This window comes from Ictalurus furcatus, chromosome 11, assembly GCF_023375685.1.
Source record: "Ictalurus furcatus strain D&B chromosome 11, Billie_1.0, whole genome shotgun sequence".
Classification (NCBI taxonomy): domain Eukaryota; kingdom Metazoa; phylum Chordata; class Actinopteri; order Siluriformes; family Ictaluridae; genus Ictalurus; species Ictalurus furcatus.
Window position 1 is genome coordinate 15,606,919 of NC_071265.1, and position 13,657 is coordinate 15,620,575.

The 13,657-nt window shown below is 43.3% G+C and overlaps 1 protein-coding gene across 15 annotated transcripts in view; it reads left to right on the plus strand.

Moving 5' to 3' along the window:
- Positions 1–13,657, plus strand: part of foxp1b (forkhead box P1b) — a 176,672-nt gene that overhangs the window by 116,454 nt on the left and 46,561 nt on the right. For all 15 annotated transcript variants that reach the window (XR_008387065.1, XM_053635942.1, XM_053635933.1 and 12 more), the window contains one exon: positions 5,917–6,021. Coding sequence is in view for 13 of the 15 variants with exons in the window: in XM_053635942.1 (XP_053491917.1) it covers positions 5,917–6,021 (105 nt within the window). In the remaining 2 variants the exon portion in view is untranslated. The remainder of the gene's footprint in view (positions 1–5,916; positions 6,022–13,657) is intronic.

The following is a 13,657-nucleotide window of genomic DNA, read 5'->3' on the forward strand; positions in this document are numbered from 1 at the left end:
GTAGCCAATTCATGAATGGAGATTATTAGGGGACCATGATAGATAAGGGCCAATGGGGGAATTTCGCCAGGATACCGGGGTTATACCCCTACTCTTTTACGAGAGGTGTCCTGGGATTTTTAACCACCACAGAGAGTCAGGACCTCGGTTTAACGTCTCATCCCAAAGACCATGCTGTTTTTACAGTATAGTGTCCCCGTCACTATACTGGGGCATTAGGACCCACACCACAGGGTGAGCGCCACCTCCTGTCCTCACTAATACCACTTACAGGTTTCTACTTCAAGGTTTCACCTTGCTCATTAAGCACTGTAGCTGTAATCTCTGTCGTCATTCTGCAGTGCCTCAACACATTGCTCATTTCAGATCAGAGTGTCCATCATTCGGGGGTATTTTATATTTATTCGAAAAACCATGACTGGACGATCAGAAAGGAACGGTACAGGAGAAGGGTGTAAGCTAAGTGACCCCCCCGCTGCTCTCCCACCGGATTTGCGGAGTTGATGGAGCACGGCTTAAACAGCAGGGAACCCTAAAACCTGTAAATAATCCACACGGCGCATGTAAAGACATCTAGCACTCAGTTCTCTCGCAGCATTATCACTGGTGCCCTTGGACACAAGTTGCTAAAGCTCCTGTGCCGATTCTTCTCGCTAATACGATGTGAAAAGCTGACACCGATAAAGCCAAAGCCATGTGCATTGAAGGCAAAGCCGTTAACACAGAAGAGGGAATAGTGTGTGGGATGGGAGGTGCCTGTTTAAGACGAAATAAAAAAGAGAGCTTGTGAATGACTAGAATAGCAAATTGTGTTGTCTTTGTTAGTGACAAGACTAGGCTTTGTGACATCCTTAAGGCTGTTTATATAATCAATAGTACCTGGAGGGATCCGTGTGTGTGTATGAGAGAGCGAGAGACTGTGGCCCTGGTATCAAAGCATCCTAACCAGGAATTTTAATGAAGGATTCTCAAGACACACGTTGCCTTCCTCTCTTTTTTACAGCACAGTATCATAACAGCAGCACTTGCACAGTAAAAGATTATCTAACTTTAATGAAGCATTTTCATGAGTTTCATAATCCTGTAATGTCCTCAGTATGTATTTGAGATTTAGTTGTTTCCCATTGGAAGACTCGCTCGCTCTTTATGAGCAACTGGGTCATCTGTTAGCGTTATCGACCTCTGCACTGCTTTCGTGTCTGATCAGTTCCTCCTAGTACGTCTCTCCCCAGACAAAACACAGTGCTCCTCGGCTTTAAACGTGCCTTCAGACGCTCCAGCACGTCATCGCTTGGCAGTTTGTCATGCTAACGGTTGGAACTGCTTTTAGCCTAGCACTTCTATCAAACCCACTGCTACCTTTGAATGCTGGATCAAAAGGGCATGGATTGTAGACAAAACGAGAGAAAGTGTGTGTGTGTGTGAGATTGGATTGCAGTAAGATTACTTTAGTGCTACGTTTGCACTCTGCTACTGAACAGGCGTGAGGGCCGCTAGTTTTTTAAACGACAAACTAGACAACAAACTTCACCCCAGAAATCCGTCCTCTCAGGTGTCTCATCTTGAAGTCGGTTCGTCTCTGTATTATATTCCTTCAATCGCCTTTTCCTCCAACGTCTGCTTTACACTACTCAATTTCACCGATACAGACAAAAATCCATCCATCTTCTACTGCTTATCCTTTTCAGGGTCACGGGGGAACCTGGAGCCTATCCCAGGGAGCATGGGGCACAAGGCAGGGTACACCCTGGACAGGGTGCTGATCCATCGCAGGGCACAATCACATACACACTCACACACCCATTCATACACTAAGGACACTTTGGACACGCCAATCAGCCTACCATGCATGTCTTTGGACTTGGGGAGGAAACCTTAGTACCTGGAGGAAACCCCCGCAGCACGGGGAGAACATGCAAACTCAGCACACAGGGCCACGGTGGGAATCGAACCCCCGACCCTGGAGGTGTGAGGTGAACGTGCTAACCACTAAACCACCGTGCGCCCACATGTCGTGCTCACCAGCCCATTAGCGTACAAGTGCGATTACTGCTACGACGCTCATCTAAAAGCCACCAATAAGAGGACAGCCTAGGATAACATGAAACACATGGGGTAGCTACAAATATGTTAGCGGCGAGGGTAAAATATAAACGAAATGTGTGAATGGACAGAAAAATTCTTGTCCTTACCATTCCACCTTAAAGAAAGGCCCCTGCAACACACCGATCGATGACGTACGCCGAACAGCGCGCGAAATCGCACGGTGTAAACCTGGCTTCGTGTCCTTTACTGTTTTCTAAACCGGTAAATTGTTAGTATGGATGTGTACATGCAGTCTCATGGCCCGAAAAGAAATGTTCTTTAGTAGTCAGTGAACCAAATTCTTGTGGTTAGTGGAGCTTCTTTTTGGTTAACAGCACGCGCTCATGCAGTCTCTGAGCGATCAAGTCTCTGTGCTGACAGTCTTAGTGACGCAATTAAAGAAAAGAAGAATAAAAAAAAAAACAACCACCCAGAGTCACCAAAGTACCTTCTGTCCTAATCTTTACGTGCCTGCAGCCCATCTTGCATCCTGTTGACTCGAATATCCTTGTTCCTCTACTCTTGCTTCAAGCAAAGTGTACAAATCGTACGCAAACGCATTTACGTGTCAAAAAAAAAAAAAAAAAAAAAAAAAAAATTGCAGCTCACTTCCCAGAAGTGACTAAGAAGTGGATGTGCCTATGTGGTAATTTGTCATCTATGTATCAAGTACTCTGTGTTCCAACATGTAAGAGCCTGAGTTTTCTGGACACAGATAACGCACGTCTTGGACTGAATCACACTGCCAATCAGGATTGTCTTTTAGTGCAAGAGTGGACTTGTATGTTTAAAAAAAGAAAAAAGAAAGAAAAAAAACACTTAAGGATTATATCAAATTGATCAGCTTCATCCGCATTATATAAACGAAAGGACGGATTAAAGAGAGCGCTTGTCCCTGAAAGAAGCGAATTTGACTTTGAAGCGCAAGTTTAGTCCTCTGCCTATCGTGTGACATCATTCGAAACCCCATGTGCACGTATCTTAAGTGGAGTAAGTAGAGAATCCCATCATCAAAAGTCTTGTCATATTCATAGAATGCTCTCACGTCTGCTAAAATCGAGAGTTTCAACCCATTTACTGCCGTGGGGGAGTTTAGTGTCATACTGCTTCCTCAGAGATGACTATGAGGAATGGGGGGGGGGGGGCAGAGGGTGGCTGAGTGAGCTGTTCATGGTTTGAGTTGTGAACATGACCTTAAGGGATTGTCCCCTTCAAAAACCCTTCCCTGATATAGATTGTGGCAAAATCTAGAATGGAAACAAGCTCTCGATGTTTTCGATCGGTTGTTTGAAATGGTTCGAGTGGTTTATTTCCGTGTTGTTACTGTAGAATGAGTCATGGGTGAATGTTCCAGTGCAGCGCGGCCTCGATGTAATATCACTGTATCGTCTATGCAAATGTGGTTATGAGTGTGGATCGTCTATTTATTGTTTTTGAGTGGGGGGTGTGTGTGTGTGTGTGTCCAGACAGTCAGAGTGAGCAGCACTGCAATGGCCTTATTCCTGCCTCATCATTTCATCACACACAGCAAAGTGTCAGCCAGAGTGTCTCAGCCAAGTGCCTCACCTCAGCATCATCTTTATTGAGCTTCTCCAGACTCTGAGTAAACAGCAGCTCCTAGGGGTGGGCAATATGACCAGAGTATCGCGTCACAATACCTAAAGACATTTGTACGATACACACATATACATACATACATACAGGCCGGGAATCGAACCGCCAACCCTACGATTAGTGGACGACCCGCTCTACCACCTGAGACACAGCCGCCCCGACAAGACATTGGAAACCGTTTCTTTGAGATCCTGGTCGATATTCGACGCGATCACCGGACACATTCATGTTGCGAAGTTCTGCCGCACCCCAAAAAGTCGCTCTGTTGAATGCAGAACTTGCTGATTGAGCTGGCCATTGAGGCATTCATCGTCATGTTCATGAAACCAGTTTGCGATGTTTTTTTTTTTTTGCTCTGTGACATTATCATAATGGATGTAGCTGTTATAAGAGCTATTATAATTATAAATTGTGGCCATAAAGTGATGCACATGGTCAGCAAGAGCACTCAGATAGGCTGTGGCATTTAAACAGTGTTCAGTCGGTATTAAGGGGCTGAATGTGTGCCATGAAAACATTCCCCACACCACTGCACCACCTCCACCAGCCTGGACCGTTGACACGACGCAGGTCGGGTCCATAGATCCATGCTGCTGTCACCCTACCATCTGCATCTTGCAGGAGAAAGAAAGTAGGTGATGTTTTTCCAGTCTTCACCTGTCCAGTTTTGGTGAGCCTGTGCCCACTGCAGCCTCAGCGTTCTGTTCTTGGCCGCATAAATATTGCCCAATCACTCTTTTCCTTCCCTCCTTTCTTGCCCTTCTTAAAAATCTACGACTAAAACACTGGATGCTGGAAGCACCTGAAAACTGACGATCAGAGCAAACACAAATCAAATTCATCTGGTGGAAAATCCAGTTCACTGAAGGGGAAAGGACACGATGTGCATTTTCTTCTGGTAGTGCTTACTTTAGCTAGGTGAAGTTTACCAGTAGGTATACCGAGCAATTTGTAGTAAAAATAATTTTACCAATTTTAATGCTTACTAGGATTTTCTTCTTACCAATGTTGACACTTCTGAATGCCAGGCAAGTCACTCAAAGATTCTTGATGTAGGACACATTGGTGGCATCTTTCTTGATCACGAAGCGTCTTTCTTTGAGACGATGAAACGTTCGTACAGTTTGACAGCGACGGACTTTTTCCTGAATGCCCACCGCTCATCCAGCTGACGGTCGCCGTTCATTACAGATCATTTCCCAAGCTACGCATTACACTACAGTTAGCACGGCACAAGCACCATTACATGAGATTTACTGCCATATCCAGTGTGACTATTACTTGAAAAAAGCCATAAAAATGTGTCTATGCACTCGAACACACACACACACACAAAACTTAACAAACAGCACACCAGAGAGGCTGAGCAGTGCCAGAGGTGCAGTTTCAGGGCTTTTGGGCCATTCCAACGACTATTTGTTTAATCGTGGGAGTCGTCTGTGTGTGTGTGTGTGTGTGTGTGCGAATAATGGAAAGAATGAAGCTGGTTATTTACTCAGATGTTGCTCTGGTGTAGGTGTGAATCTACCCCAGACACACTGTGGGAACGCGGCGTTCGCTTTGTTTGGTATCAGTAATGCTTTTTTCCTCGACCAGAACACCTTTTTTTCTTTCTCTCTCTCTCGCTGTCTTCCCAGCACAGCCACTGTGTTTTGTTTATACTGGATGGCAAGTTTGATTATTTATTGTTGCTGGGGTGGGAGTTGGGGGCGGAGGGAGTAGCCAGAGCAATAAACATGTGACTCCACTGTATTTTGTTTTCCACTCAGAAGGCCGCATCCTATAACAGATCTTTGGAGTGGCAATAAACCTTTTTATTTGTTTTATAAACTGGGGCCAGGAAAAAAGTAATAAGGAATGAGACAGAAGTAAAGATAGAAGTTAAACAGCTGCTAATAGAGATTCAGAATCATTGTTTATTGTAAGTGTGTGGTTTCAACTGAACATAGTTCCTGCTCGCTGCTCACTATCAATTTTGTTCCCTTTGTGCTTTTTTTTTTTTCTTTCCATCTTTCCACTGTTGTTTGCTTTGTCAGCTTGTTACTGTTCTCCATGTGCAACAAAATGAAACGATGTAATTTGTTAGCAAAGCAGTCAGGATGAAGAGTAAGAAGGTCTGTTTGTGTGCAGTTGCTGTTTTGGTGCCTAGAACATGTTGTTATGTGGCTTATATAGATATGTAAAATGGAAAGCTATAAGGCTACCTTTTTGTTTCAGGCTCTACAGGTTGCAAGGCAACTCCTTCTTAAGCAGCAGCAGCAGCAGCAGCAAAGTGGAGCCATCAAGTCTACCAAAAGCAGTGAGAAGCAGCCTGCACTACAGGTAGGGCAGTTTCACTTTTATCTAAGCTCATAACGTATGAAATACAGTTCCGTCAGTCCGTCCTGTGATATGTTTACTGTTTTTACACAAAGACCACACCAGGCTCGTATGGGATGCCATGTACGCCACACGTGAGCGCGCACGTGTGTGTATGTGCGCGTATCTATGCTCACGTTTTGTTTTTATTTGTGTTTTTTCTGCGTGTCATTTGTAGCACAGCTCGTACCAGTCAGTGTTAGATAAACAGGAAATTAAACTTGGCAGGCCGGCGGCTGTTGACAGCGCTCTACTATACGGCTCATGAGCTCATGCTCTGGTACAGATATCACTCGAAATGCTACTATGCCACGCTCAGCCGCAGCCTGTGACACACTTCTGACAGATTGCGCTTTCGGGATTGTTTTCAGCTTGTTGGCAAGCCGTGCGTCTGAGCGTGTACGTGTGTACCGTGTGTGCGTAATGTCAAATGTAAACGAATGGTTGGTTTTTTACAGGTCTAACATCGCAGATCTGATATCTTTTTCTTGAATTTGTAACTAGTAGCACCTGTTTTCCAAAAAGTAAGTAGTATACTATAGGATTTAAAAAAAAAAAAAAAAAAGAATCATTTGTATAGCCTATCGTCCTGCGTTAGGACACAGGGTCTATCCCCTGGACACGTCTCCATTCCCCCACCTTACAGCTATACTTCCTACCAACAGCAACAGGAAGTGCTATAGAGCAGATACCGCTCGTCCCCTGTCTCAGCTCTGGGGCTTCTATTTGTCTAGCCTTTGTCATGCAAAACAAATCCGGCCCTCTTTATTTCCCCATCCGCTATCATTTTTACACAAGTCCAAATTGCAATGTCTGATTCAATATTTACACTCATTTCAGGTCTTCTCTTTCTCCTCTGCCTGCTCTCTGTCAGATCTTTATCCCTGTTTGAACAAGGAGGGTGCTGTTTGTTTCACAGCAAAAATTGCAAACGACTCCAGGGCACATTTGGTAATTAATACCCGACGCTCCTGCTTATATGTGTCTATAGAGCTTGAGAACAATGTCTCCATAGGGGTGGGTGTTTTTTTTTTTTTTTTCTTCTTCTTCTTTTTTTTTTTTTTTTTTAATGAGCACATATCTTTAGTGTCTGATTAAGCTTTGTGCTGATGTGTCTTGGGGAAAGAAATGGATAAAATATGGCTACGTTGACCTTTCCATTGTGTGCATATTTGTCAGGATGTGGATCAAACCAAAAGCTTCCTCAAGTCTGGTGAGTTGGAGGTCATGAAAAGTAGATTCTGGTGGCCAGGACCTTACACCCACGAGAAGAAGGCACAAAGCCCCATTTAAAATTCAAATTTATTAATGAATACAGAGACCACAGCCAACCTGACACTCAGGCCGCTGAAAAGACAGCTTGGCTCACTGTGTGCATGTGCGTGTGTGTGCGTGTGTGTGTGTGTGTGTGTGTGTGTGTGTGTGTGTGTGTGTGTGTGTGTGTGTGTGTGTGTGTGTGTGTGTGTGTGTGGTTTTCTTTCTTTTTTTTCCTTCTTTTTACCCTTCATCCAACGAGGCATCTCTTCTACATGGTGTAGTGTAGTTGCTAAGCAGCCGGTAAACGACTTGATCTGTTATGAGCGTTATGTAAAAACTAAAAAAAGAGAGAGAGAGAGAAAGAACGAAAAAGAAACGAGGGATTGTGTTTCTCCTTGTGCTACGCAGAAGTGCAAATGAATGTGTCGCTCTTCCATCCTAAGCCTCCGCTTTAATTGGGTTTGTTGTTCTGCTCGTATCATCAGTTCAGCATGTTGCCCACATCCGTGCACATCGCATTGTTTATAGAGTCTCCTGGTAATACACCAGCCACTTAATTAAGACCTTAAAGTGAAGCTGTTTAATAAAACAGTGGAACATAATTATCCATATAACGAGTGCTTTCTGAGGGGGGGAAACCCCCGCGCGTTGAATGTGGGGGGGGGGGGGTGTGATTGGGGAAAGTTACAGTTCTTGATCCAGATCTCAGACAATGTTTATGATCTGGTCTATTTCCAAGCACGCCTGATTTCAGGTAATACAGGCTGTAGAATAAAGACAACTTCACCCAGGTGTGTTTAAAACTGAAAAACTGTGAACTGGCTGTGTGTACTTGAGACACTGCAGCACTGCAAGAGAGTTTCATAGCAAGTGAAGACATCTCGAATAAAGTTTCTAAACTGATATCTTCCCATTACGAGATTATTATATAACAATTAGATCATTAAGTAGTTATTAATTACTACTAATTACTCAATTTTCAAAGCCGTCAAATAAACATCTAAGAAATATTGTTTGAATTCACCTACATTCAGGATATTTTTACTTGGTAAGATGTGCTCTTTCGCAAGCCGAGACGGCTACAGTCCAGTCGTATCTGTCCTCGGATACATCGTAAACCGCAACTGATGTGACGCCAATTTAGTATCATTATGACCAACGACAGCCAAAGTTACGGCACGAGTCGCTCTGGTTAATTAACAATAACGTTAGCAGCTTACATCCACGTTCCCTCGTACAGTAAGTTGCAGTGCTAACAGACAGAAAGATATCCGTATCGCCTCAAGCTCACTTTGAGGACCGGGCATTCCAGTGACAGGTAATAAACTTAAAAGACGGCAGTATGCAATCCCGGCTTTACAGGGAAGTTCCCTGTTACTTTGTTGCCACTATATCTGATCAATGGCTACGTTAACCAGGGGTAGGCGATATGACAAAAATATTACACCGCTATTCTTGAAGAAAAAAAAAACAACATTTCTACGATACACTTTACAGTATAGATTTTTTGCTATATCACCCATCAGTACACAATTTTTGACTTCATAATATAATAGTATAATTTTTTTAATGACAAATTTGCAAGAATTTTAACACAAAGTAAACAAACGTAACATCAGAATGATCCGCTTCTCATCGGTTTGTGAGATATCATGCGTGAATGAGAACCAGTGTGAAGTTCTGTGTAGAACCGCTAAGTTTTAATAAGCACTATATAAGTGCAGATCATTTACCATCTCTCAGAAAAGCATATTGTGCCATAATTTATCACAGTTTCTACGTTATGTAGTCCTATCTCCCAGCACTAACATCACTAATAGTAAATTCATGAGAATTCACAGAAGCCACCTGGAACTAATGAGATTAAACCAGTGGTCACCTGGAGGAACCCTTTTCCTGGAGATCTGCCTTCCTGCAGGTTTCATCTCCAACCAAAATCCTAACACACCTGTTTTAGCTGATCAAGAGCTTCTTAAGGCGATGGTTAGATGGTCAAGTAGGCACGAGTATGGCTGGAGCTAAAGTCTTCAGGAAAGTAGATCTCCAGGAACAGGGTTGGTGACCACTGGTCTAAACAGTTGAATGAATACATTGGAAATATAAATGGTAATAGTATAAAAAAAAAGTTTCTTAAATTTTGATGTACTAGTCGCTTTTTGCGTGCCCTAATTTACCCAACAATACCGATGCCCACCTTTCACACTGACAGCCGTGTGGGGATTGACGTGTGTACAAGACTAATCAGAAATGATAACATTACCAGAAAAATGACACAAGTAATTAAAAGGGATCCATGCCACGTTCCTGCCGCACCTACAGCACACAGAGACAGAGAGAGAGAGAGAGAGAGAGAGACAGAACGAGTGCAACTCCCTCTTTGCTAATTACGGTTATCACCAAAATGCTAGGGTTTGAGTCATTAGTTCCATGTGCATTTAATTAGAGGCAGTCTGAAATTGGATTTAACTTATTACTTTTTCATGGATCACTCTCTTGTCATCACTTCAAATTGGATTGCAGCCCCAGGTAACTAATTATGCCCGCCACAGGATCAGGAGTGGAGAAATAGGTAATTAGAAACAACACTTGCAGACCCTCGTTGATAGTCCACTCTCTCCATGGAATGAGGAGAAAGAAAGGGGGCGGTTGGGGGGGAGAAAGCAGAAAGAGAAAGCAGCAGAAAAGATGGCATGGATAACCGTGTGGTGCCGCGCGGGATGATGGGAAAGCAGGCAGTGCCTACAGAGGATTATATGACACGCAGCTGCGTTGATGACGTGACATCGACAGGAGTCAGTCTGCTGCTGGGGAAAAAACTCAGCTTATCCCAGTGTGGAATCACGGCCATTTATTTAGATTTTTTTCATGATTCAATATGCTTATAAAATTACACCACAGCAGTCCTGACGTTCCTACGTGATGCGTGACGCGAGCGTTCCATGGTTTGCCTAGTGAACTAAAGAGCAGGCTAAGCACGTGTAGTTATCCATGCTAAAAAAAAAAAAAAACAGGGGCGTTTTTTTTTGCCTTCGTCATGGCGGAGCACATCATCTGCTTTATTTTCAGCAAAAGACGACGGTCTCTCAAGCACGTGCAGGACATCTTGGGGTGATCCGTTCCATTTTTACATAAACTTGAAGGTAAACAATAAGGATGCTTTGTAAACGGATTGTTCTTAGCTCGGTCTCCAGGATACTACAGGCGCACCTGAAAACCAGGAAAAGGTTTTTTTTTATTATTTAAAAAAAAAATTTATATGAGGTTTTATGACTTCCTCTGTTTGTGAAGTTCAGAGAGGAGAAGCGAAGGCAGAATGATTTGCAGCAGAGTACATATTGCATTCATTATTTGGGGGGGGGGGGGGGGTGGATGAGGCTGCAATTGGCATTTTGATGATTTTTATTATTTTTTTCCCCCCCTGAAAATGCAGCAAATGCCATTTACAAACATACAAGGCTATTTTAGCAAAGTAACATCTATTTATTTCCCTGGCAGTCACACACTGGCCGTCTCTGTCTCTCATGACCGTATACAGTTTCCACCAGGCCAAGAAGGGTCAAATGATAATGTCCTTTCATGAAGATGGAAGCCGAGTATATTTACTGCACCAACCCACACACACACACACGCACTCCTTTATAGAGCGCTCCATGACGCAGTGCTGTGGCCTGACCTGCTCTATTTTTTTTATTATTTTTTTTTACTGTATTCTTTTTGTCAGAGACCCATGGCATTGTCCTGACACATGTACACCACAGTGCTGCAATCTGTAAGCCATTAGCAGTGTGGTTTGCTGGGGTTCTTTGGAGCTGGGCCAGAGCTTCCAGACGGATCCAGCAGCACCGACTCGCTCGGTCCAGCTGAGGAGAGGCCAGCGAGAAGAAATGAGGAGAAAACGTTGCCCTCGAAAGGGCCTAGCAGGGTTGATCTTGATCAGTATAATGCTAGGTGGCCTAACTAGTTTTCACTAGCGACATTTCCGAATAAAGCACTGCTTGAAGTCAGCCAGAGGACAGGCAGAAGGATATCATACCGTTGTTTCTTTTTTAGAAACAGCAGCATGTGTATTGAGTCTGTTTTTATATGTTGGTGTGGATCCCCACAACATTAGGAACACCTGACCTTCAGGAGTGACCTTGAGGGGACGTTTGGACATAAATTATTATGTCAATGGATAGGTCCTCACAAGGATAGTAAGACAAATATGTGTTTGGGAGTGTGTGTGTGTGTGTGTGTGTGTGTGTAAGTGTAAGTGCGTGTCTCCCCTCAACAGCCCCGACACTTCCTGTACGAGCGCGTCGTTTTCCTGCTCTCGTGCGTTTCGTTCTGCCTTGTCATATTGTAGGAACGCATTACGCTAAACGCAAGCGGCACATCGGGGACCGCTCTCCGGACGCCGCTGTCGGGATAAAGTCATCTCGCACTCAGCCATCAGATTACTGTCGCCTCTTAAAGTTACTGTCGCCATTTCCAAGACCTTTTCATTTCAGCCGTAATGATTTCCCCCTGCAGCGTTCCCATCTCACATCAACACGCCTCCTAACCGCGCCTCCTTTCTGTCCTCGCCTCAAGTACTGCTGCGTTTGTCCTGCCAATCTACTGTACACGACGAGCGTCCATGTGTTTGCGAGAGCGATTTGTCTGCGCTTTGGGGGTTGCGTATAGATTGATAGATGTACACAGCTGGGGTTTTTTTTGGTTGTGTTTTGTTTGTTGTGTTTTGTTTTCTTCTGGTTAACAGGGTATTGTGTGTTTTAAGGAGTGTCATGTGTGATTGTATTGTACGCTTAGTGAAATGTGATGGTTGGCAGTGGTTAGTTGAGATGGCTGTGAGAGAAATATCAGCTATTGTGTATTGATGAAGAGGCTTGTGTGTAGGACACAGAACGGGTCGAGTAGCGTCTCTTTCATTTCCTATGTAAAAAAAAAAAAAAAAGAAACTGCATAAAGAAAAAAACCAAATTATCTTTTCATCAGCACTGTCTATCACTTTTTCATTGTCTCTCTCACAATGTATCTGTGTCGCTGTCTTTTTTTTTTTCCTCCTACATCACCTTTTCCTGTTAGTACGTCTCCTAACGTTGTCACCTGTGAGTAGACAAAATATAAGCTAAGCGTGTATTTACTGCACATGTGTAATATATACATCATGACTTGTTTTGTAGTTCGGTGTTGTTTTATGAGTTAAGGCTGGGAAGGTCAAGGCTGGGTCGTGTACACAGCGGTGACTTGAATAGAGTTCTGTATAACGCATGTCGTAGTCAGCATCTCAATTCAGTTCTATTGATTCATTTACTTACTTAAAAAAGTGGAAGCCTTGGAACTGAACGTCTTGTTCAAATATGGTAGCATGTGGCATATATATTTTATTTAATTTTTTTTTTTCTTTCACAAAGAGGAATTTTTTTGATAAGGATTCCAAAAATAGCATATGAGTCAACAATGTGCGCACTATGAATCAATCACAATGTAATAAAGAAAACAGAATTTCCCCACCCACCGAATTGATCCTGTACGGCACTGAGAGAGAGAGAGAGAGAGAGAGAGAGAGAGAGAGAGAGAGAGAGAGAAGTCCTGTTTTGACTAAAGTGAAAACCACAGGTGAGCGAGAACTTGAAGAAAGGCGAACTTTAGTTTCTGGTGCCGTCAGCAAACGGCTTGCCAAGAAAATTGCGATTTTAATATCGCGTCGCAAAAACCGCCGGTTTGGATGAACAAATTGGAATCCTTCGTTTTAGCGCTTCGTTTTATCGATTGTTTTGTTTTAGGTATTTGAGATGTACAAGGTAATTACTGGGGGGGGGCAGAGAGGTCAGTGCAGTGGGTACTTTCATTATTGTTTGTTCAGTTATTAGATTTAAAAGAGTTGTTGGATGTAATGTAAAATAATAATAAAACTTGGACAGACTCATTTTAGCACATATTTTTTTATTCCGTTGAGATTTTTATTTTTTTAAAGACACACATTTGAAATTTGTTTCTAAACAGTAAATAAGTAAACAGTGACGCGAGGTCCGTTGTAGTTATTCTACACTGTTAATGTCTTCATTATTATTCACTATTAATCTACGATAGAAACCCCTCCTATGAGCAGGTGTGTCCAAAGTTGTGTGTGTGTGTGTGCGCGCTCCTACAGATGAAGGTTGTTGCCCTGAGCACCAGCTGTTAGCTGTTAAATTTCACACCTGCTCAGTTCAGCCCTCTTTAAGTAAACAGCAGATTTAGTTTAGTCAGAGGAGAGATTAAAAATGTTCCTGCTGCAGGAGGAAAGGTCCTTCTCCAAGAGGCGGACTCTTTAAACATAGCGCCCGTGGAACGGCGGCCGCTTACGTTCCAGTCGAGA